A 24,987-nucleotide genomic window follows, 5' to 3' on the forward strand; every position below is an offset into this window, starting at 1 on the left:
TTTTTTTTTTCATTTTTGACAGTTATGTTCATGTTCACCGAGAATTATATTTCATAGATTTTTTTTTGGAATATCATAAATATATTTTTTATATATCTAAAATGTTCTTGAAAATAAGAGACATAATTACATTTTTACATTATAAAAAACTCTCTTTATGAGAATTTTGAATTCTCACCCTCTTTCATGGAAATTTTTATTAAAAAATGATTTTTGCAAATATTATATTTTTTAAAATGATTTTTATAATTGTCATACTAAATAATAGAAAATTAATATTCCTAACCTAACCTAACCTAAGATTCCTTCCCTATCAAAACACCCCTAAAAACAAAACACATGTTTAATCTTTAAATTTTTAAAATGCCGTAATTTTTCAAGGTAATATGTCATTTGATTATTATGTATGAATTTTTTTCTTAAAACTTCCAATATACTACAAATTAATTTTAACTTTAAAAAAAAGTTTAGATTCATTTTACCTTTCGTAATACTTAATAGAATTCATTAGTAGTAGTATCATTCTGTACGAACGTTGCAGTTGCAACTTGCAATTACAAACCAATGTAGTGCAATAAAAAAGAAGAGGTAATTTTTAAGACAAGAGTAGAGTCATTTAGAGAGAACAACAAGTCCAAGTGATCTAGAATTATTCTTTTTAAGTAAGTCGAATTTAAGTCCTGTGAATAAAAAATATTTAGAGAAAATATCCCACTAAAAATATTTAATCAAATTTTCTGGCAAAAAATATTGTAAATCTTTTTTTTTTTTCGTATAAAAAAAGGTGACCGAGAGAGCAGGGTGGGAACCGGAGACGATGGAGAGCATATAAAGGCGCCCACTCTTCATTTTTCCTTGGTTCAAAATTTTCACTCTTTCTCTCTCTTTGGCAGAGTAGAGTGTTTGTTTTTGTTTTGTAGGGTTTCAACTTTCAAATCCGCATATTTAAAATCCAAATCGGGAATGCTACCCTCGCAAAAGCGCTTCTCCTAACCCCCCCATTTCCAGTTCAAATTCCCTCCGTTTCGCGATCCGTCAATGGCGTTGTTGGCGGCCAGTGGCGGCGACACCGTCAAACTCTTCGACGCCTCCGCGGTCAAGCCCGGCGTATACACTCCTGCCGGCGATCCCTGCGCCCTCAGCTTCACCCCTTCTCCCGGTTCCCAAGTCAATTCAGTCAAGTGGAACCACACCAGTGAGTCCATCTCATCTCTTCTCCCTTTTTCGCTTTCTAGGGTTTGCATTTCCCCCATATTCTGGTCGATTGCGCTGAATTTGAGTTTTTTGCAGATTTGGTTGTGGCCAGTGCTGGAGATGATAAGAAGATCTCGCTTTGGCGGAAGAACGGGAACAGCATGGGGACCATTCCTGTCGCCGGCACTGATAGTGGAGACAACATTGAGGTCTTTTTCGGCAAATGCTTAATTATTTGATGTTTTGTTTGCAGAACATTTGATAAAGAATTGGAAATAAATTGACACAAAATGCACACAATGTAGCAATACACTTGCTCTCTCTCATGAGACAACGCTCAGAAGTCTTTTGCAGACCACAAACTTCAAATGGCGACAGCTTTTGCTTAATTACACACTATAATACATAACTGTTATCAAGGGAGTTTCTGATTCTATAACATAGAACTAACTAGGTAATAGTGCAGGATGAGTTATTTTCTATGATATACTCTATTAATACATTACTACCACTAACTCTACCCATAACCACCAATGTGACAGTGATAAGAACCTCGGGAGAACTGCATCGCAAAAGTTAGATGTTGTAGCCGGAGAGCCCATGGCCCTATAAACCCCTCACTAGCATCCCGTACTTCCAATTTGGGACACAAGTCCCATACCTTGCAATTGAATCCTGAAATCTCACCCGTGCGGGCCTGGCTATGCACTAGCCCTTTTGGCTAGTTCTGTGCAAACACTGCAATGCTGTTGTTACCACTTGTGTTGGTCATTTTCATCTGAGAGACATGGTGGAAGGCTACTTATTAGAGTTATATATCTAATACTACAGGATTTAGCTCTTCTAAAGTGAGATGCATAGAGTGAAAGAGTGACAATGTGTTCATGGTTGATTTGAATTAAAGCATTTTGTAAGCATAATCCACTTTACATTACCAGTGGACAGGCCTTGCTTCAGAGGAGTCTAATCCTATAATACTTAACTGTGCATGTTAGTTATCAGTTCCCATCAACATTGTGCCCAAATTTTAAAGCCTTGTCTTGTTCTATTTTGCCTGAACATTGTCATCTTTGCACTTGTTTGTAGTGGCTGTATTAAGAATTTCAGACATGTTAGATGTAGTGTTACTAACTTACTATCAACACAAACTTGTGTGTGAAATTCTTGGGATAAATTTAGTGATATTTTTAAGCGAAAACATCAATGAATCTCCTACAACCTTTGATTCGATTAACAGAGAATTGAACTTTGATTGCACATGAGGGGGAAGACTATCCCGTCAAAGTTGGCTCTTTTTGGCTTTTTCAGAAGAAGCAACAAAGGCAGGGAGACCCCTTTGTATAAAGCTTCTATTTCTTCTTTGGTGGTCCTTATGGGTCATAGTTTTGGCACAATCAGTCAGACAATCTGTTTCTTGTTTGTTCTTTCTGTTTTACTTCATTCATTTTTCCCCCCCTAAAACCTTTTTTTTCCTGGCAGGAATCTATATTGGCCATCAGCTTTAGCAACAAGGCATCCAGATATGTATGTTCAGGAGGAACTGGTCAAGTTGTAAGGATATGGGATTTGCAAAGGAAACGCTGTATTAAATGGCTAAAGGGTCATACTAATACTGTCACAGGTGTAATGTACAATTGTAAGGATGAACATTTGGCATCTATCAGCCTTAGTGGAGACCTAATGCTTCATAACCTTGCTTCTGGGCAAAAGGCTGCGGAGCTCAAAGATCCCAATCAACAGGTTTTTCTGCTTTGTTGAACTTGAACCTTCTTCTTGGTGCTTGGCTTTGCATGTGTATGGACTAATCTCCCATCTTTGAAATTGTAAGACCAGATGTTGAGAGTTCTTGATTATTCTCGAGTTAGTCGTCACCTTCTTGTGACTGCTGGTGATGATGGGACTGTACATTTGTGGGATACAACTGGTCGCAGCCCTAAGGTATGCAATATGCTCACTTTATAAGTATAAATAGCGTATGCTGCAAAATTCTACGAAAAATGAATTTGGTTGATATTTGAAACCATGAATTGATCTTCTCCATTCAAAATAATAATAAAGAATGCTTGTATTTGTAACATCTTTCTCTTATACAACCTTCATAATCATGTCTCAGTAATTAGTTTGGTATTATTGGAGTTTAATGAATTAGCTCTTTCTGTAGTAAGTTTCTCCTTTCATTCCTTTTAATTTGATTTCAAATGGATACCTTTTAGTTGACAGTATATATTTTCTTGATTCTTTTTCTTTTATTTTTTTTGAAAAAAAAATAGGTTTCATGGATAAAGCCGCATTCCGCACCAACTGCTGGTATTAGCTTCTCTCCATCCAATGACAAGGTTTCATTTTTCATTGCTAGTTTAAATTTTACAATATGCATAGTGAGACTGTTTCATCCTGCTGTGAACTTTTGACCCATTCTTTGGGTTACAATAATTTTGCTTTCTAATTTCTTTCTGTAATTAACAGATCATTGCTAGTGTTGGCCTTGATAAAAAAATGTACATTTATGATTCTGGATCTAGAAGACCATCATCTTACATTTCTTATGAAGCACCTTTCTCTTCGTTGGCATTTAGAGATGATGGTTGGATGCTGGCTGCTGGAACTAGTAATGGCCGTGTGGCATTCTATGATGTTCGTGGAAAACCACAACCTGTTGCTGTTCTTCACGCTTATGGTAGTTCTGAGGTAATTTTTAGCCTTATCTACTATGTTTTTGTCTAGACCAGTGTGGTTTAATCCATTTAATATTTGTCTCATCTGACAATAAGATAGATTTCATTGAAGTTAAAAATTTCTTGATGTATTTTGCATCTAACACTGACATGAACTCATGGAGCTGTGGAGACCACTTTAAGCTTACACAATTAGAATTAGTTTTTTCTCAATGCCTAATAGGGGAAAGTAGGCACTATAATCTATAGTATACAAGGTAATGCCTAAGCAATTCCCTTGATGCTCTGTAATGGGTGAGCAAGCTACCTTATTTATGTCTGTTAATATGGATGACCTGTAAAATTTATGAAGATCTTTCTTCCATAATTTGTTGAACACTAGATTTATATATTTGTGGTGCACAAATATCACAAATATATTAAGACTTAAGAAGGGGTATTGGAATTTCATGTTGATGAATAACATATATACTAAGAAAGTTCTTTAGGTCTGTTATGTCTTACAACTAATACCTGCTCCCTACTTTTTCTTGTTTACATGACTTAATCTTTTCATTTGACCAAATTTTACTTTTTCACTCATGATAAGCCATTTTTTTCAATTCATATATATGTAACTATGTATGGTAGGTCAGAGACAAAAAGTGTACTGCTCTCTAATTTCAATTACAAAATAGCTTAAAGGAGATGATGCTTGATGGCATCTGAGTATATTTATTGAGTACTGTGTTTAGTGATAATTTTGGAACAGAGTGAGGTTTTTAAACCTATTCTAGCATATATTATTGAATAGAAGAAGAATTATGACATTTAATCAAATATAGATTGAAACTTGAGTTGGTTTCTCTGTTGTGGATGATTATGCAAATGCAAAAACTAAACTCCAAGAGTCTTTCTACGCTGTGAAAAGGTGCTCCTAAAGTCATTCAATAATAAATAATTCTACCTTTAATGCAATATAAAATTATGGCGTTTTAAAATGAAGCACTAATCTCCCAATGTTAGTCAGTGATTTATTTTTGTAAAATTAATTTTCTTTTTATTCTAAATTTTTATAGCATGCAACAGGCTGTTACAAGCTTATGCTGGCAAAGGTCTAAACCAGTTGTTGTCGATGAAAGAAATTGCTCTGCAGAGACTGCTCTTGTGGGAGATACAGTTGAAGATTCAATACTAATGCCAGATCCTTTACCTTCTGCAACTTCATCAAACAATTCTCTTTCTACATCAGTGGCAAGTACTAGGAACTCTGGTTGGCTGGGTGCCTCCTTTGATGGTTCTTCACTTATGGCATCCGGCAGTGGTTTTACATCCAGCATACTAAATGCATCTACTGCCGAAGAAACTCCTCAACGAAACCATTTATGGCCAGGTGGAACCCTGTCTAGGTTGCATGCTCCCCGTGCTAGTTATAACTTCAAGGATGACATGGAGGTCTTCTCCCCTCTTGTGGATGTTCAACCATTAACACCCTCACTATGGGATGAAAATGGGATAAAGAAGGATAATTTATTTTCCGACAGGAAACCTTTGTTGTTTCCGTCATCTAGTCGAAGATTTTCAAATTCTGAGGATGGAACCAGTGATCATCCAATATCTGATTGGAAATCTGGCTCAACAACCAAGCAGGTTATTGTCTCACATGGCCCTGGTTGTGAATTTAACTGCATTATGAGATACTGATCTATAAACTTTCAATTCAAAGAGAAATAAGAATGGAACTTGTTATTGGAAAAATGGGATATGAATTGATTTGGAAACCTACTCTTGTGTTTGGAACTCGATGGAAATGGAACTGATTTGATTTGATTTTAAATATTTTACATTTTTACTTTTCCGCAAGGTAAAATTGTTTATTTATTTAAAATCAAATAAAATGCTAACAAATCCCATCATATTTGACAATTTATAAAATTAATGAAATTCATGAGATATAAAAATCAAATCATTTCCTATTTATTAACATTTCAAACAATATAAATTAAATCCCCTTTTTTGCATTCCAAACACACTTGATATTTATTTTTGACCAGGCAAATTTTGACTGATTATATTGCAATCTAATTGTAGGATATTACACAGTCTTCCTTTCCACTTGTGGGGTCAACTCCTCCCCCTCCATCTTCAAAGAATGAAGATTCTTCTATCACTCCTCCAGAAGCTTGGGGTGGTGAGCGGTTAAGTGATAAATATGCTTATACACGTCAGCCTGTCAATGCACCATCTCGTTTTGGGGTGTTGGCTTCTGCTGGTCAGACAGCAGGATCAATGTTATCTGGATTGCAGGATACATCCTCATCCGTGGGTGTTAGTTCCTATACCAGTTCAAGCCTAAGTTTTGCAAATTTACGGGCCAAGGATGCTTCTTCAAGCCAGGAAACTTCCTTGGGGTTTACTGATCACATGTTCTCTGCTCCTATGTCCATCAATACAAAAACCAGCCTTGGACAAGCAATTGATTCCCCAAAAATCCTTGATTCCCCAAGAATGTCATCTTTTAATCGAAGATTTTCTACTTATGCAGAAAGAATAAGCACTACATCTACCTTAAGCGATGGAGTGTCCCTTTCAGTTGGTTCACCTAAGATTAAGAAATCAGGAGCAGAAACCAGAGAAGAACTTCTAAATAGCTTGCTGTTGAAGTCTGATATATCTGCTCCAATAGAATCTGGCTCATTACCACTGACAAGTGTATGTTAATATTTACAAATTAATTAGATCTTATGATTGCATTGCATATATTGATCTATGTGTTTGGAAGAATATATCTGTTTTCTCTGATTCTTCATCCTAGAATCTTCCACTTCCGTGCTTCAGAATAAAGTACAGGGGTATGAATTTCATTGATATAGATTGTGTTAGTTTTGATGTTATAAAGAATGGTAGTCATATAACGTGTTTATTTTATTTGCTCTAGCATTCTTATCTTATTCATCTGTCAAATTTATGACAGGGAATAATCTCACAGCCGAAAGCATCTCAGCCAGATGCACAAGGATCTTCATTTACACTTCAGCTTTTTCAACGGACCCTGGAAGAAACTCTGGATTCCTTTCAGAAATCCATACACGAAGATATGAGAAACCTTCATATTGAAATTTTGAGACAGTTTCATATGCAAGAGGTGTGTATCTGGAATTATTGATGGTGATTTTCATTTCTTAATCACTCTCTAATTAATTGTCTCATGCAACAGACGGAAATGTCAGCTGTAATGAACTCTATTCTTGAAAACCAAGCTGAGTTGATGAAAGAAGTTAAGTCTCTTCGTCAGGAAAACCAGCAGCTCAGACAAATGCTTTGATGGGTGTGAATAAGTTCTGCAACAATTTTTTTGGGAGGGTGCCTTTGTGTCCTATCTTGTGGAGTCTTTTGTTTCTTTTGCAAACTAACAATTGATGTATGGCCTGCTGTGTCATTTTGATTGCGTCTCTTAGCTTTTAGTTGGTGGTGGTTGAAGAAAAATATCATGAGAGAATTGCTTTGTACTAGAAATAGGGCTTTGAAAAGGCTTTGAAAATGTACAGGATGATGATTCTTCCAATTACAGAAGCTTTGTTCAGTGATCCATTTCATGTTTAAAAACCTCTTCATTCTCGTAAACTATTACTTTTTTGCTTTATTTTTGTTTAGAAAACTGGGGGGGAAGAACGGTTGTTTTTTCAAATTACACTAAAACACGTGCAATATCTGAGTTGTTACTCGGTAGTAGAAAACCTTTTGCATCGAAGTTACTTTTTCCATCTGTTATTAATTTGCTGTCATGAATAGAAGACATTGGTTATGACTGTTTTATTTTTATTTGTTATACATTTTCATTTTGTTTCGATATAAATTTCAATCTGCAAGTGTATTCTTATATTAGTGCATGTTTGGATTGGCTTCCTTTCATTTGATTAAATTTTCATGAAGTACCAAAAGTTAAAAGTTGCTTCTGTAATTCACGTTTAAGTTATGTGAATGAAAATCCAAACACACTGTTAATTTATTATTATTTTTTTGTTTTATTAAAATTGTTATTCTAAGTTATTTTATATAAATCAACAAAAAATAATAAATAAATAGATAAAAAAGAATAATAATTTTATAAAATTAATTTTATATCATTATTAATTTATTTATAGAATTTGTTGTCCACTTTTAATATTATATGAAATATAAATGAAAAAAATAATCAGTTACATTAAAAAATTAAAATAATAATTGTTTTAATTTTTTTTCTTACACAACAATTATGAGACAATTGAAATATCAGGCATTAACTAATATATTAATATTATATTGATTTAACTGATCCAAAATAGAATTACAAAATTATGATGATGAAGATCACCATTGAATGAGCTATGGTAACTTCGGTGACAAGGAAAAGAATCTCATTGCATATTTAATTTTAATATTGAATAATTCTATGATTGCTATGCCATTTTTATTATATTTTTTGCACGATTAATTAATTAAAAATCATCATCCTTAATTTATAATTTATAATTAGATATAAATATAAAAAAATTAATGTATTTAATGAACTAATCTAATATAATAAAAAATACTAGAAGAATTAGCTTGACTTAATATTTGTTTATTACAAAGTTAAAAATTCAATTCTTACATTTTCTTTTTTAAAAAATAGAAAATTTAAATTTTAATACAAATCTAAAATATTTTTTGTGTCCATATATATTTAGTATTGGAACATATTTAGAATAAAACTGTCTTGTAAGGAAACATAAAATATGAATCTCAATCTTATTTAATTATTTAAAATTAATTTTTGGAGACTCTAAATGAAGTAGGAGGATAAAAATCAGCAAAAAAAAAAAAAAAAACAAAATCCAACAGTGACAACAGTATACTCTGCCAGTTAGCGTACGTAGCTGATGAATGATGAAGCTGTATGTAGTTTTCTCCAACGACAACAATTGCCAAAACAAAATAAATAGTAAATGGAATTTTTAACTTAAGACGCTTACCACAAACGACAACTTGTTCTATCTCTTTTCAATCCTTCAAATCTTAACCCCACCTTCCATTTTCACACACTCCTATCTCCTTTCAAGCAACACACTCTCTGTTTCATTCACAATTCAAACCTCAATCGCCATGTCTGACCAAGGTATTCCCTATTCATCTCCATCTATAACAACATGCTCATTCTTCTTACCTTCTGGGGTGCTTCAACTCAATTAAATTTTTTATTTTGATGATGATTATTTATTTTCTGCTGTGGGGTCTTTTCTTTTTGTGAAGAAGGTGGCAAAGGGTCTCCAAAGTCTTCGTCTTTGGGTCCATATGAAGAAGCCATGGAGGCCTTGTCGTCTTTGATCACTAGACGCACTCGTGCTGATGATAGCAACGTGGGGGATCAGTTTAGCCTGTTATATGATTACCTGAAGGTAAAAAGTTCGTGAATTGGGTCACTTTTGATGAGATATTAACAATGGTATGCATAATGCATTGTGCAATGCTATAGATGCTAGATTTGGAGGAGCCAATTGCAAATATGAAGATTATCCATGTGGCTGGGACCAAAGGGAAGGTACTTTCACTTTACTTTGGTGGTTGCTTGGAATTTGGAAATGAGAACATCATTGGAAGTACAATTTGGTTATTGCAATACTGATTGGCCTCTTATAGTTAGATATAAGTCCGGCTTAAGTGGCTTTGAATTTCTGATTCTATGCTTATGTCATTGTTAGTAATTATGTGCTTATTGTAACGATGGAAATTATTTTTTTGAACTTGTGGTTTGATAGGGATCTACCTGCACCTTCACAGAATCTATATTGCGTAACTGTGGTTTTCGCACTGGTCTCTTCACATCTCCTCACCTCATTGATATCCGAGAGAGATTTCGTTTAGATGGGTGAGTGCTTCATATTCATATGTTGATTTTTTGTGTGTTTTCCTATGTATTCATCTACTTGTGTCATTTTTCATTGAGTTAATCTGATATTTCGAATGGGAATATTGAATTCTTTGATCTTCATTGTGTCTGCCATCTATTTTGTGGAGGGTGCATACTAATTGAGCATATGAATTCTGATAATTTTCTTAAGTGATTTGTTCTGCTATGAAATTATTCTTTAGTATTGGCACTTTTGTTATTTCACTGAATTTTGCAGACCAGAGAAAACACATAGTATTGTGTCTTTAGTTGCAATATAATTACAGTTCTTTGTTTCTGCAGTATGGAAATTTGTGAAGAGAAATTTTTAGCCTACTTCTGGTGGTGTTATGATAGACTAAAGGTATGTTTCTGAGCATAAATTTCATTTGGATTTATACGGGCAGAGGTTTTGACGGGGTGGGGACCCAAGTCAGCCTTTTCTCCATTTTTATTTTGAGCCACACTAACTTGCCTTGCTGCTATATTTGTATTACTGGTTATATACTCCAATTTTATCTCTACATTTTAAAAAAAACCAAGTCCACTAGTTACTCTTATAGCGACAAAAAGAATATTTTCTGCCAACTATGTCAGAAGTTCTGAATCTATTCAACTGTTCTCTTTGGAGTTATTGTGTTGATTTCAGAAGAAAATAGTAATGGAAGAGCACCTAAATGATCCTGTTTGGTACTCTTGACAAGTTTGTGTGAACTGGTAAAGCATACAGCAGAAAGGGGTCTTAAGTGTTGTATAATTTGAGAAAAGGAACAAAGGTTGTAAGCATTGAACTCAAGGTGGTTGGTGTTAAGGCTCTATCAATTTGAATATCATATGAAACAAAGTAAAATGGAAAAAGAAGAAGAAAAAAGCATGGTTTTACTTGACAATATGGTGATTCTATAAGAATCACGTTCTGCTCTATAAACCAACACATTTTCATACTGTGACATTGATGACAATCACAACTGTGGTGTAGTATAGCAATAATACCATATAGTCAAGTTTATATTGTCAAAGTGATCATGTTACATTCTCTTTTACAATGTAACTTGATGTTCCTGCTTATAGTATTAACGTAACTGGTTTATTCATTTTGATGGTGTACAGGAAAAAACTGATGACAATATTCCAATGCCTACCTATTTTCGTTTCCTTGCTTTAGTTGCCTTCAAGATATTTGCAGCAGAGCAGGTTTGATCCCCATGCTTTAATTTCTACGAAAAATTGTTGAATATATATGTTGTTGTGAATGGTTAAAAGCTTTTTTTTCTGAAATTTTATGTAGGTCGATGTTGCTATAATGGAGGTAGGATTAGGTGGAAAATACGATGCAACAAATGTGGTATGTTCATTTTCATTTAATCAGAAATATGTTTGTCTCTAGCATTACACAACAGATTGAATAATGAGCTTTGAATCCTTTTATTTGTATTAATATTTTCTATGAAGTTAATCTAGGAACAAGTTCATGCAGATGTGTTGATATTTCAGGTTCAGTCACCTATTGTATGTGGAATAACTTCTCTTGGGTATGACCACATGGAGATTCTTGGTTAGTTTTCTATTTTTGAATTCTAGGTAATCACTAATTTAATGCATGCCATGGCTATTGTGTATGAAAATATGCATTTTGAAATTTCATATATTATAACGATACATTTTTTTCTGAATATGGTTGAACATATTGTTGCAATGCCACTAATTTGTTCAACAATTTGAGTATACTCATTCTGGATTTTATTAATAGGGAATACTCTGGGAGAAATTGCTGGTGAGAAGGCTGGCATCTTCAAGGTATTGTTTTGAAGTAGAATATTATCTTCTTTTCAAGAATAAAAAACCTTTTTGATGCCTATCTGCAATGTGCACTTTATTCCTGATAAATTCCTTTTATTTATTTACTCATTTGAGTTCAAAAAGAAACTTTTATTAATTTCTGTCACAAGAATTACATTCTCTAATCATGCTTTTATAGGGGAACAATTATCCCTAAGATAAGGAAACAAATTCCTGACTATAAATAGGAAAAAGATGATAAAAAACTAAATAGGATAATGATGGATCCCCTATGATATTTCGGTTATTTTCAACAATTTTTTTTAGAATCGGATTCCAGCTTTTACAGTGCCTCAACCTGATGAAGCAATGCATGTACTTGAAGAGAAGGCTTCTCTATTAAATGTAAGTATGTTCTTTTATGAAGTTGTTTTGCTTCTGAAATAAGTTTGAATGACTCGTCACTAGGTGTAACTGTATAAATATAATTTTGGCATGCCAATATCAAGTAAAGGGGTACAATTTGGCAATGTATTTGTTTAGGTATAAAAGTGCAAATTCATTATACATGTGATGACTTGAATAGCAATTTAGCATAGTGTATGGACATTTATTTATTCTATGAAATGATGTTATATAATTAAAACTTCATTATTAAGATTTTTGTATTATCTTGGAAAGAGAAAAATGCACTCAATGTGATTCAGCATGGCTTGTCATTCTCATGCTGCATTTCATCAACTTTGTCTTCATACTTTATGTATTTTTCCATTTGTCAGTGATCTTCTGAAAGCCAGGGTATACGTAGCATGTAATCCAAGTAGCTTTTCTGACTGCCTTTATTGAAAATGTGTGACTCTTTGGTCCTTGCATTCAACCAGATAAATCTTGCTAATTCCAGGTACCTCTTCAAGTGGTAACTCCATTAGATGCCAAATTGCTAAATGGTTTGAGACTTGGTCTTGAAGGTGAGCACCAATATTTAAATGCTGGTCTTGCCATCGCACTGTGCTTTACATGGCTGAAAAGGACTGGACATGTTGGAGATATCTATATGGAACAAACTGTAAGTTTTATAGGTAGCTCTTTTTACATCTTCATCTTCTTCTTTTACACCTTATTGCTGAAGTGATTCATCAACCTGCATGAAGGACACTTTGCCAGAGCAGTTCGTAAAAGGGTTAACAAGTGCAAGTTTGCAAGGAAGGGCTCAGATTGTTCCAGACCAACACATCAAGAGTGAAAGGTCAAATGAACTTGTTTTTTTTTTAGATGGGGCTCATAGTCCTGAAAGCATGGAAGTGTGTGCGAGGTGGTTTTCTCTAGCCATTAAAGAATACAACCCGGACCAAACCTTGTTTCATCAGCAACTTAATAATTCTAAATTGTCACATGAAGTAGTGAAGAGTACATACCACGGCGAAAGAGGATCCCAGAGAAAATCCACTCCGGTAGAGTATAGATTTAAAATCTTACTTTAAGTAGATTTATTAAAATTTAAGCACATATCACTGTAAAATAAAGTTATTCAATGTCTGTTCTGTTGAGGAGATTCCATCCACAGATGTTTTAACTGAGAATATCTAATGTTTAGTAATATCTAATGCCCTTAGTTAGAAAATCACCATATAGGGAGCCTGTCATGTGTTTTAACCTTATCTTTGGGTAAGTAAATTACTCTTAATAGGAACCATAAAAATACGGATTATCAATTTCTTCAGACTTCCTAGACCTTATCTTTTTGAAGTATATTACTTGAGACAGGCTAATGATCTTCTTGGTAAGCTTACCCCAGTCTTCTATTTAGATATCAGTTCAAAGCATTATAATAACTAAATCACCCATGGGATGTTATGTATCTGAACACTTTACTCTTATACAAGAGTTATAGTTGTACCTTTTTTATCGTGCTTGTTGTGAATTTTAGAAGTTTGTACACTGTTCTTGGATGCTATTTGACTTCCACGTATGGGAGGTGAGAAATGTTGACCATTAAACTAGGTTGCATTATCAGAAGAAATGAGATGCAAATGTGTGTCAACTGTCAAGTTTGGACACGAAACACCCTGTTTTTATGGTTTTGCGTGATATCTACTGATTCATGGGTCTTTTCTCAAATGAACCTTGTGTATCAGATATCAGGATGATCATATGCAATCTGTTGTCTTTTAATTATTTTTTTTAAAACTAGAAGCTTATCAGATAACAGAGGAAATGCTAACGCTACTATTTCTTTTTTAATAAAAAATGGTCTTTTTTTCATGAGACTTTTTTAGTTGAAGTAATTGAATTACTTGCAGATATTGCTGTTCAATTGTTTGACTGTACGAGATCCACAGTTGCTTCTTCCTCGGCTGATGAAAACGTGTGCTGATCATGGTCAGTAGCTTCTGGATTATGCTAGAACATGATTACCCAATAATGACTTAGTCCAAGATATTTAAAAAACTTTTAAGTAAAACTTAATATTTGGCATTTAAGTGGCTTTCTTCTTTAGTAGTTCTGTGATTAGTTATGTTTATTAGGAGGAAAAAGTTATGCAAATCATTTTTCCAATGACATTTCTTTCCCTGAAGAAAGTATTTTTTGTCCATGGAATAAAGGAACACTTAAATTGAAACTGTAGGTGTCTACTTCAAGAAGGCGCTCTTTGTACCAAGTTTATCTGTTTTTAATAAAGTTGGACCCCAGGCTTTTACACCGACTGATTCCAAAGTTGATCTGTCATGGCAGTTTAGTCTTCAAAGAGTTTGGGAAAATCTCATGCAAGGCAGCAAAGGTAGTGATTATTCAAGATTGTTTTGTAGCTATGGAATATAGTTAGAACCATAGATGTTGATGGCAACTACCAGGTGCAGATTCTAGTCTGTGTCTTTCAATGGGGTTGGCTAAATGATCAATCAATGGCACTGGGGTTTATCAAAAACTCATACAACTATCAAGCCTTTTCCACTAGATGGGATTGGTTACATGGATCAAATGACATAATAATGTTTATAGTTTTAACTGAACCAAATTTCAATAAACCGTTTGTTGTCTGGTAAGTTTAACGATTCTCTTGAAGTTCTACTTCGATATTTTTCTACCCCTTTTTATCAGACAACCTTTTCACATGATCAGACCACTTCTGGAGAATTTGTCATGTTATCCTTATTAGGTCTCACTCCAACTTTCTCCTAAAGGCATTCAGTCCCAACTCCCAATCTTATCTTCTTTTGTGAGTTCATTGAGATTTACTACATGATGGGAGAATTGCCATGTCTGTTTTCTACCCGTCTTTTTCCTTGTATTCCTTCACTGGTTGTGTCTTGTAAGTTAGAGGCTTTAGAATATTTTTTGACTTAAAATAATCTGTTTGTGATCACTTGGCTTAGCAGGTAGAAGTACTGACATTGTTTCTGAAGAACTAAAAGATGATATGGAAATGAGTGCCAGTAATTGTGAACATAGCACAGTGTTTTCGTCATTGCCATTGGCAATCAAATGGCTCAGGGACAGAGTGCAACAAAATCAATCAGTTCGTTTTCAGGTAACATAGATTACACTTAAGAATTGCAAATATTTGGTATCACAGGATAAGAAATTTTTAATCAATGTATGTAACTAAATATCTAATATAATGTCCATTGATTAGTTGCAAATATCTAATAAAATCTGACATCGTCACAACTTTCTGTGAGTTCACATTCTTGCATGTTTTGCTTACTTTTTTTTTCTCTCTCTAATTTATGTTGTACTTGAAAGACTTAGTGTGCGATTGTATATTCTGAGGCTTACAATGTTCTCTATTTTCTGTTCCACTTGTTAGATTTGATATGTTCGCTCTCAAAGCCCAACATATAGTGTGGGTACAGAATAGAGAATATGGATATCTACAAATAGTTCTTGAAATATATACATATTTTTTCATCAGTATAGAATTGTGATTGCAAATTTGTGTGGCTGATGCATCAGGTCCTTGTGACTGGCTCTTTACATCTTGTTGGTGACGTGTTGAACTTGGTCAAGAAGTGATTCGTGGGACAAATTTGAAGATTCCATTCTAATGCTAAAACAGTCCATAATTTGATGAGTTTTCTCTGGCATTGACATAGTCCATTGCAGGGCTAGTTGTGCACTTTGGTTTTGAAAATCCAACAGAATTTCATCAACCCAACAGCATTAGACATTCATTTGATACAATCCTATCCTTTGGTTCATTCTCAAGGATAGATACTCTTCTAAGGAAATGTACATTCGTTTGATAAATCTAGCCCATTGGTTCATTCTCACGTAAATATCTTTGTTTCTTAACAATTTCCACTAAGACACATACATTTTAATTACCACACAACTTTTGCTTGTGCAAGACTAACTTTACAATTCTCAATAACACAAACATACATTTTAATTTTCATAATACAAATACAATATATCTTATTTTTGTTTTGAGTTCTGATAAATTTTTTCGTTATTATGAGTTTTTTATATATTAAAAATTTTGTTTCAAGTCCTTGTCATTTATTAAGTAATGACATGACATCATTCGAATGATTCTTCCAATTTATATTAGTTGTTGAAATGGTATCATGTCATCACTTATCTCATGATAACGAGAATCCGAAATAAAACTTTCAATATATCATGTACTTAGGACAACAAAAAAATTATTATGGACTTAAGATAAAATTAAGTATATATCATAGACCTAAAAGTTATTAAATTACTTAATCTATAATATTAACAATTGGATAACCTTGAAATGGGAATTAAATAGATAATCATAGTTCTTTTAATCAAAAATATCTGTTTAAAATTTTTAATTGAGTAAATTACACTATCTTTTAAAGTTATACTATTTTTTTCTTACCAAGAAGTGTTTAAATTCTTAAAGGGTGATGATATTTGAACACTTAGCAAATTTCAAACATTTCATTCACACTTCTAAATTTTTTTATCTCTTTCGTTTAATCATATTATATTACTAATTAAATTAATCAGTTATTTCTTCTTTCTATTTCCCTCGAGTGTTCAAGAATTATTTTTTACTATAAGGATTATTTCTCTAAAATAAAATGGTGATGTAGGGGTGAGATAGCCCTCTCATTAAGATTGATTATGATACAAGCACAACTATTGATGAGCTTATCAATAATAAAAATAGAAAGACAAAGTAAAAGATACAGGTATGAGGTATACCCCTTACTATCCATCCTCTTTGGACAAAATATGACGAAAGCGATGGAGCACCGTTGAGTTAATGAAATGGTGAGATTGAGCAATTATTGGTCGGTTCTCATAACCCGTGAAAACCATATCATATGTGTCCAAAAATGAAGAGATCATTGAGCAATAATTGGTGCAGTGCTCTTTTTTCTCTTAAATAAAATTGTGATGTAGGGGTGAGATTGATTATGACATAGAAAGACACATGTATGATGCTTGTCAAGGAGCACCTTCGAGTTGATAAAATTCTTGTCTTTCTAACAAGTGTCCCAGGAGTGACACGTGTGTTGGGCAACACGTGGAAGGAACGACAAAAGTTAAACATAAGATTAGGTGTGGAGGCGAGTATGCATTTCAAGTTAGAATTTAACATTGATTCTATTGGATTTTCGTGTATCGAAAGCTATGGCATCTGATACATATAGTGTTGAACACATCGAAGGGCAAAGGAGGCTGGTTCCACTTGAGGTGCATACTCACCTCCACACCCAATCTTCTCATTCGCTTTTGTTGTTCCTTCCACGTGTTGCCCAACAAAAACATCACTCCTTGCGCACTTCTCACAAACACTGTCTTTTCTTTCCAACTCAACACATCCATAAACGCATGTCGTAGACGAGTCCCTCGTAACCACCACCGGCACGCACCCCACACGTAGTGCTTCCCTATGCACGACACGTCGTTCCCATACTCCACCACGCCAAACTCCTATGCCCTCAAAATCTCAGCCTCTGTGTTTGATTTAAAAGAAGGGAAGACATGTGAAAATAAAAAGAGATAAAATATTTAAATTAAAATAAAATAAAGGTAAAATTGTAAATTTATTTTTTTATTTGTCTCATAATTTGATTTTGATTTTTTATAATTTACTTTACGAATTTAATCCCCAATTCCTTTTAATCTAGTTATTTCAATCTTTAATCCCTCAATTGAACATTAATTATTTACCTTGATCATCGTGTGTCGCGCTTTCATTTGACATTAGAGTTGACTATCACATGTCGTTGCAATTTTATTAGAAATTAACGTTAATTAAGTATATGAAATTGTACAATAAAAGTTTGACATGTGACGGTCAAGGTAAAAATTTCGGAGTTGTAAACTAAAATAACATAATTGAAAAAACTTAAAAATTAAATTTATAAATTAAATTATAAGGAGATCAAAATCAAATTTTGAAATAAATAGAAAAATCAAATTTATAATTTTACCTAAAATAAAATCTTTGCGGATGCGTGTTAGGACACGCGCGAGGAAGCGCGTGGAGAGATTTAGGAAGAAAGGGAAGAAGAAAAGGTGCGCTTCCTCGGGATCTTGGGTGAGGTAGGTGCTGTTCTGCAGTGAAGAATAGAACAGAGACTCCACCGTGGTCGCGCATTTGAGTTGGGGCTTGTTTGGCTTGTACATGAACACTTTTAAATTCTGAACCATTTTCTCGTAACTGAGAAGCACGGTGGCGGGAGAGATGTAAGGAGTAAAGGAGATGAATTGTAATTGTGTTTGTGCCACCTCAACCGAGCAGCATAGTGACAATAATAGTAACGGAAACATAGAACTACAGTGTTAACAGTTCGTGAAATTTAAGGAAAAAATTATCTACTTTGGAAATTGCGAGGTTGAGGATGAAAAGAAGCACCAAAGTCAAACGTTAGTTTCAGTGTTTCCCGTACATGCATGATGCCATATCCTTCGTTGACTTTATCTGAATCATTTTATTAAATAAAATATAATTTTAAATGGTATAATTATTAATGAAAATATGAGCAACATCTTGTCTGGGTGGTGTAGTTGGTTATCACGCTAGTCTCACACACTAGAGGTCCCCGGTTCGAACCCGGGCTCAGACATTTCATGAAAATCATTTTTTTTTGTGTCAATTGGGCCTCTATTTACATGCCGTTTTTTCTTTTGCTTCTCCTCCACTTCTTTATAATATTTCTTCCTTTCAAAAATAACATTTTCCTAGAAACTAGTTTTTAGAACACCTGTTATCTAAAAAAGGTAAAATTTATCAAAGAATCATGGCGAAAGAGAAGATTGTGAGGGACAGAGGAGAAAAGAGAGGAAATGTTGAGAAAAAAAAAAGAAGAAAGAAACCAAGAAAGACACATCACACTAGTGATTTTTTTTTTTTTATCAAGCAGCAAACACAACATTCAAAGATTTATCAAGAATTAAAAAAAGATCAAAGATCAAAAAACAAAATTATTATTTTATTAATAATTCAATGCAAACGAAAAATACTTATTAACTTATCAAGAACATAAATCATATTGTCATCATAAAAAAGTAAATATTGATCATGTAAAATAATTTTACATTATCATCTAATTATATTACAAACTATGATAGATTGTCAATTTATTATCTTTTATAACAATTATATTAAAATTTATAAGTTATACTGATGTCAATTTATTAGAAATAAATAGTATAAAAGTTTTTGCACTCACAATACATATAAAAAAAGTTTTATATCATCATCCAATCACAACTCATTAGGTATGATAAGTTTATTAATTTTTATGATAATTATTTTAAAAATTATATTAATAATGAATTATAATTTAACTAGTGTAAAAGTATTTTAGATGTCATTAAACTCTTAAACTAAAACTCAAGACCTTCATAATTTAATATCTCAACCCACATGTCGGCACGTGCGCTACTGTTGAAAAGCTGAACCGAGAGTTTCGGAGCCCACAGATAGGGCCCATTCTCGTAGCCCAATGATACGAGCCTCGTTGGAAAGAGAAGCCCGGGTAATATGGAAAGTAAAAGTAATAATTATTAAATTAAAAAAAAAAAAACAGGTGTGTGTGGCCCGGCGAATTGAAATTGAAGGTGGGGTCCAATCCTGTGTATCAGAGACCACGCTCTTTTGTTTGCCGCACGTTCCTTCCAAACGACGAAACAGAAAAACAACGTTTTCTTCTGTTCTGCTATCTATCTAGGGCTCAATTCCGACTCCGATTCCGATTCCGACTCAGAACCCTTTCCATGCTTCTTTGAACTAACGAAGTTTTGTTCACGCGCCTTGTTTTCTCTGCATTGTATCCAATTCCATGGAGGAGTCTTCTTACACCGGTCTTCCCACTAGCCATTTGCTCGGTTCAGTTCCTGTGAGCAATCATCTTTGGTTTTGTCCTTTTTTCCAATTTGCGCTATTTGCATGTCACTGTTGATTCAATTCACTCTCTGCATGCTCGATCGTGTTCAGAAAATTGTTCTCATAATTTTATTTTAGGAATTAAGTTGATTGTGCGGAAGTGAATAAAATGAAGTGAAAATATGGAAATAGAAGTGTAATTGCTTGATTATACACTGATAAAATAGCAGGAGCGTGAAGTCATTTCTAAATTTAGTAAGAGAACTATGGCCTGTGTTGAATATGCTTGTGATTTTAAGTTTTTGGCATTAATTTGATTTTGTTAACTTATGGTTTTGTGATTATATGTCTTTCAAAACCTTTTGATTTTGAATTTTATGGTTCTGGTGATTTTCTGTAAAAGTAATTTTTTTTATGAACTTGTGTGATCTAAATTACTGTTTTTAGTATAAGTTATGTTTAGTGTGTTCTAATTTATTTCAATATTTTTGGTTCTGTGCTTTACCTGTTTGGTGCTCAGGCTGTCGTAACTGAAGAAAATAATGCCTCGAAACATGTGGGTATGGAGTTATATCAAATTTCTTGTTTCTTACATTTCCTAATTCTAAAGTTTAAGTGCCTCTAAAACAAATGGCTTATGAACATATATGGCGCATGTAGCCACCAGTGCGAATATGCAAATATTCCCTCCCAACAATGGAGGAGACAGAGGACCGGGATATAATACTCTTGGCAGTCCTACTGGTATATTCTCCAATTTTTGTGACTTTGAGAATTGAGATAGTTGTTTCTTTTTCTAATTTTCTCTCTTCTCTCTCGCTCTCTCTTTAAATGATTTAACAATATATTGCCTTTTTCTGGTGATGTGAGTACATGGCAGTGAGACACTAATCAGTATACTGTATTGTGAATTCATGACTTGCTGGAGGAGATTTGTTTTTTTCTTTTAGTTGTAGCTATCTTAGAACTGACCAATTTAACTAGAGCTTTCAAGCAGTTTTTTCTCCCTTTTTTTGCCTATTCACGTGATATTGTCTACTAATTTACGTGTTATATCTTCTAAAGTTTCTAAATTAGATGTCAATTACATCCATTCATAACTATTCTGAAATTGTAGAATCAGAAAACATCAATTATAATACTAGACCTTTACTCAGCTATTTTGGGGGAGAGTTAGCATATTCTATTATTTCTTTAATGTGTTACTGTTGCAAGAATGTGCTTAAAGTCATTTTCATACTCCCAAGTATGATTGCTGAAACTTTGTTCTTTTTTTTTTCCTTTGTTCTTTCTAGGCTTTGAAGCCAATTTGAACTGGTTGATTGTGTCTAAGAATTCAAAGTCAAACTTAGTAGTTATTTTATTTCCATTCTCAACCTAATATTCTACTTAAGTTATATTTTGACCCCTTTTTCCGTATGCTACTTGATGAGAAACCTATTATGCTGTTCTTAAATAAATAAAATTTAATTTTCTCTTTATACCTGCATCACAGGTGCCTCTTTTGGTTGAAATGAATCTCATTGACTAATTAATTATACATATGAATTTGAATTGTTGTTTATTTTATATTTCCTTATGTTATTCAGTATGGCAAAGTTATCATTTTTTTATCTTATTACATCTTAGTCATCAATTGCCTCTTGTTAAAACAAATTAAAATTTGCAAATATTTTAGCTATTTTTGAAATCTTATTATGAACTTTTTAATCAAAACGCCAATAGTGAGGACCAATCACCTTGAAACCAAGAAAGTTCCTCTGCGTGTTATCTTATGGACTTCCATATATCTGAAGTGTAGTTATTTAATTCTATGTTAATGATGTTAACTGCCATTAAATTTAAGCTTAATTCATGGATTACATTTACTCTGCTAGTATCTGTATAAAGAAATAGATCACCATGTCCAAACATTATTTCTAAATTCTAATTGTGGTTTTACATAACTAATAATTGCATAACTTAGTGTCATGGTTCCCTACATTAAGCCAATTGCTTTTCTGAATTTTGAATTATCTATAGACTTTAGTTTCATCATTGACCAAGATTCGCACCTTGATTGATTCTATGATCAGATTTGTGAATAGCAGCCATTTGTATTTTCATTTTTCATTGTCACTTGCTGATATAATAATGCCGTTTATTATTTCTCTTGTTTGTTCATCCATGCAGAAGCCTTTGAACAACAGCCAGCAAACAACTGGAGGGGAGTCTTTAGCATCTCATCTTATTCAGAGTATTTCAATGTAGACACGGATGTTGTCCTAATCAGATTGATAAGTTCCTTGAATCCAGTTGCTGGAGACTTTTTCAGCAAGATAGATGCTAACCCTGATTTGTGCGTTATTTTTTTGTGCCCTTGTGCTTTTATACTTTCAATTATCAAAATGGAGATACTGATTTGGATTACATATTGAAATATGGTAATTGGGGGAAATTTTAATTCAATTAAACTGTTACCATATGATTTTGGGGGAAATACCTGTCATTTTGCTTCCTGCCCCTTTTCTCTTATTTTCTGTAGATATTTGAATTAAAGGAGACATTTGCTGAGCATAACCAGATTTTCAGCGCCGTTCCCCAAAAACAATAAATAGTGCATATTAATGGATATTTAATACTAATGGTGTGAATTTTTTTTCTTCTGTTGTTATAGATATGGGCTTATATGGATCTCAACAACATTGGTTTTTGTGCTTGCCTCGCTTGGAAATCTGGCCACGTTCCTTATGCAAAAACATGTGGATAACAGTACCTCTTGGAGCTTTGACGTCAGCTATGTGAACGTGGCTGCATGCTCTATCTATGGCTATGCGATTGTGGTTCCATTGGCATACTACTTCTTCCTTCAGTATATGGGTTCAAATGCTAGCCTTATAAGGTTTTGGTGCATGTGGGGGTATTCCCTCACCATTTTCATCATGTCTTCCGTAAGTTTCTGCTTTTTGCAATATGTTAATTGTACTGGTGTGCAAATATTTATACTACAAACAATATTGCACAATTATTTATACCACACATGTTCAGTGTGGGGGATGTGGGCCTGAAGGGGAAAATGGGAATAGACAGTACCTCAACAATGTGAGGCGCTCCTCCTTTAAAGATCAAAGGACCTTTGAGCTCAAACTTTCATCCCTCCTCAGCATGTAAATTACCATTTAGAAACCAAGGCTTGGGTGGTAATAATATTGCACTGAATGGATTGCGGTGTCCAATGAATTTTTTTTCATGATTCTGTGCAGCGTAGTTATAATATATCACAATACCCAGATTGGATACATGACTTCTTTTCACATGTTGCTATCATAAAGTACGATTTAAGTTCAATCTGAATTTTTATAAGTTGTGATAGGAAATTACATCACTAGTTTGCTAATAATGCTTTAATTTTGTGGAGTCTTTCACATTGCTATCTAATTCAAACTTCTTGGGACATTTTCAGTTCCTGTTGATAATTCCTGTTGAGTTTCTACGGTGGGTTATAATCCTCCTTACGGGCGTTGCCTCAGCAAGCTTTGTTGCCTTAAACCTGAGGTCTTACATAGAAGGCAATGAACTTTCAGTGGCGATTATTGCAGCATTTTTCTTGCAAATGGCTTTGGCAATCTTCATCAAGGTTTGGTTCTTTCCGTAGCTAAAATGCACTGCAGTGTGAAGAGTAAGACCCAAACACTATCATTATGAGCTCACTTCATTGGCTAACTTTGTTCAAGACGCGAGCGGAATTGTCTGAAGCAGAATTGGTTTGTGTATTTTGAATTTACTATAATGGGATGATGGGAAAGAATTGCAGAGAGTAGTGCGATTTTTGTATCAGCTGCGTCTGAGTGTCCGAATGATTTCGGCCTATAAAGTCTTTTGGAAGACCCAATAATTTGGAAGGGGATGAACAATCATGATTTGTAGTATCTGCCTATGTTTGAGCTTCTTGCATATTTCTGTAAATATACTGCGTCAAGTTAATCTTTTTTTAATCGTTTTTTGTTTTGCGTGACGCCAAGGCAATTTGCTATTCTGGTGAATCAAATTTTGCTCATTTCAGAATTGAATCTCCTGTTTGAAAGTGACATTGTAATGCGACTCCTTTTGTAACACGCTTGCATGTTATTTTTAGTTGAATAAGTACTAGGTAGGGTGTAATAGGGTATCCTAACATTCAGTGTAATCTTGATTTGCATGCTCAGTGTTTAGTATCATCTAATTATAATTAAAATATCATTGGAAGAATTTAGCAGCTAATTTTATTTACCGTGAAAAAATCAATTGTTTTTATATCACTACTGCTAATCTAAATATACTAGTGTATTATAATTGGGTTTAAAAACATGAGAATGAAAATTACTTTCAACAACTTACTAATAACCAAAGTTTGTAAGTCAACTTACTAGTAACATGCAATGACGGATTATTGCAAGATTGTTACAAAACAAACGTTATATTGACACAAAATGTACGAAAATGAATCATTGAAGCTCTTAGAGCAACTTTAAAAATGAAAAACACAATAACTTATAAAGAATGGATAATGGACACGGGACTTTTGTCATTTTCCTATAAAGAATGGTTGCTCACGAAAAAAGTAACTCTAATTATTGTTACTCCTACAATCAAAGTGTTGAAGTAAAGCGATTAAAGCGGCTGGTATATCACAAGAAATCATTTCATTCCTAAAAATATATTTTAAAAAATGATCGCAAAAATTAGCATTTCTCAAATAAATTGGTTTAAATTACTTATTTGACTCTAGGTTTTCATTCCAAAATTTAATTGTCTTTGACAATTCGATACACTTTGAAAATGTTTTCATGTTCTTTTCGTTTTAGAAAAAAAAATACTTTGAAAATGTTTGAATAATTTTTAAAATAATATAGCAAATTTCATATTAGTTGGATTTCTTTTAATTTGAGTGCAACAATAATAATAATAATAATAGGAGTTATTATGTTTGACATATAAATGAAGTAAAAAAAATGTTTGACATATTAATTACTCCTTTTACAAATAGGAGTATAAAAAGTTTTGTGATTATACTAAACTTTTTACAAATAATGAAATTAAATTAACTTTAGAAAAAATGTATTAGTAATTTAACCAAGAACATGCAATGATGCAAGTCAACTGATACCTAACTCTAGACA

General features: G+C 33.4%; 3 protein-coding genes and 1 non-coding gene across 8 annotated transcripts; all 4 read left to right on the top strand.

Annotated features, from left to right (window-relative positions):
- Positions 1-793: 793 nt before the first annotated feature.
- On the top strand, positions 794-7,439 carry LOC100785510 (protein NEDD1). The gene is made up of 10 exons (XM_014767094.3): positions 794-1,195; positions 1,291-1,403; positions 2,674-2,934; positions 3,028-3,132; positions 3,465-3,530; positions 3,661-3,882; positions 4,938-5,498; positions 5,940-6,560; positions 6,823-6,993; positions 7,066-7,439. The coding sequence occupies exons 1-10, from the start codon at positions 1,039-1,041 to the stop codon at positions 7,171-7,173; spliced, it is 2,385 nt and encodes a 794-aa protein (XP_014622580.1). The 5' UTR covers positions 794-1,038; the 3' UTR covers positions 7,174-7,439.
- A 1,317-nt stretch (positions 7,440-8,756) lies between these two features.
- Positions 8,757-15,783, top strand: LOC100811863 (folylpolyglutamate synthase). 4 transcript variants are annotated; one of them, XM_041009277.1, is made up of 16 exons: positions 8,757-8,985; positions 9,123-9,265; positions 9,343-9,408; positions 9,626-9,735; positions 10,060-10,120; positions 10,867-10,950; positions 11,045-11,101; positions 11,251-11,311; positions 11,507-11,553; positions 11,863-11,940; positions 12,437-12,601; positions 12,687-12,986; positions 13,836-13,914; positions 14,162-14,314; positions 14,913-15,064; positions 15,490-15,783. In XM_041009277.1, exons 1-16 carry the CDS (start codon positions 8,973-8,975, stop codon positions 15,547-15,549), a joined length of 1,629 nt encoding a protein of 542 aa, XP_040865211.1. In that variant the 5' UTR covers positions 8,757-8,972; the 3' UTR covers positions 15,550-15,783. The 4 variants fall into 4 exon arrangements, with proteins under 4 accessions (XP_040865211.1, XP_006595892.1, XP_006595894.1 ...); XM_006595829.4 differs by having other exon boundaries at positions 8,789-8,985; positions 9,120-9,265; positions 14,910-15,064; XM_006595831.4 differs by having other exon boundaries at positions 8,789-8,985; positions 14,910-15,064.
- A 2,730-nt stretch (positions 15,784-18,513) lies between these two features.
- On the top strand, positions 18,514-18,587 carry TRNAV-CAC (transfer RNA valine (anticodon CAC)). The gene has a single exon. It is a non-coding gene; the product is annotated as a tRNA-Val (tRNA).
- A 1,007-nt stretch (positions 18,588-19,594) lies between these two features.
- On the top strand, positions 19,595-23,962 carry LOC100813483 (protein YIPF1 homolog). Of its 2 annotated transcripts, none has more exons than XM_006595554.4 (6): positions 19,595-19,862; positions 20,370-20,405; positions 20,510-20,593; positions 22,022-22,187; positions 22,506-22,779; positions 23,292-23,893. In XM_006595554.4, exons 3-6 carry the CDS (start codon positions 20,524-20,526, stop codon positions 23,481-23,483), a joined length of 702 nt encoding a protein of 233 aa, XP_006595617.1. In that variant the 5' UTR covers positions 19,595-19,862; positions 20,370-20,405; positions 20,510-20,523; the 3' UTR covers positions 23,484-23,893. The 2 variants fall into 2 exon arrangements, with proteins under 2 accessions (XP_006595617.1, NP_001241169.1); NM_001254240.2 differs by having other exon boundaries at positions 19,648-19,862; positions 20,370-20,409; positions 23,292-23,962.
- Positions 23,963-24,987: the final 1,025 nt, after the last annotated feature.

Source organism: Glycine max, chromosome 14 (assembly GCF_000004515.6).
Source record: "Glycine max cultivar Williams 82 chromosome 14, Glycine_max_v4.0, whole genome shotgun sequence".
In the NCBI taxonomy this organism is placed as follows: domain Eukaryota; kingdom Viridiplantae; phylum Streptophyta; class Magnoliopsida; order Fabales; family Fabaceae; genus Glycine; species Glycine max.

What these genes read in the sequence shown, in the direction of transcription:
- LOC100813483 (NM_001254240.2), top strand. Translation starts at nt 19,806, where the DNA reads ATGGAGGAGTCTTCTTACACCGGTCTTCCCACTAGCCATTTGCTCGGT. An exon ending in TAATGCCTCGAAACATGTGG is followed by an intron (nt 20,410 to 20,509) that starts GTATGGAGTTAT and finishes TGGCGCATGTAG; the next exon opens with CCACCAGTGCGAATATGCAA. An exon ending in CCATTTTCATCATGTCTTCC is followed by an intron (nt 22,780 to 23,291) that starts GTAAGTTTCTGC and finishes GGACATTTTCAG; the next exon opens with TTCCTGTTGATAATTCCTGT.
- LOC100811863 (XM_006595829.4), top strand. An exon ending in TGGCTGGGACCAAAGGGAAG is followed by an intron (nt 9,409 to 9,625) that starts GTACTTTCACTT and finishes GTGGTTTGATAG; the next exon opens with GGATCTACCTGCACCTTCAC. An exon ending in TCTCATGCAAGGCAGCAAAG is followed by an intron (nt 14,315 to 14,909) that starts GTAGTGATTATT and finishes CACTTGGCTTAG; the next exon opens with CAGGTAGAAGTACTGACATT.
- LOC100785510 (XM_014767094.3), top strand. Translation starts at nt 1,039, where the DNA reads ATGGCGTTGTTGGCGGCCAGTGGCGGCGACACCGTCAAACTCTTCGAC. An exon ending in TCTCTCCATCCAATGACAAG is followed by an intron (nt 3,531 to 3,660) that starts GTTTCATTTTTC and finishes TGTAATTAACAG; the next exon opens with ATCATTGCTAGTGTTGGCCT. An exon ending in GACAGTTTCATATGCAAGAG is followed by an intron (nt 6,994 to 7,065) that starts GTGTGTATCTGG and finishes CTCATGCAACAG; the next exon opens with ACGGAAATGTCAGCTGTAAT.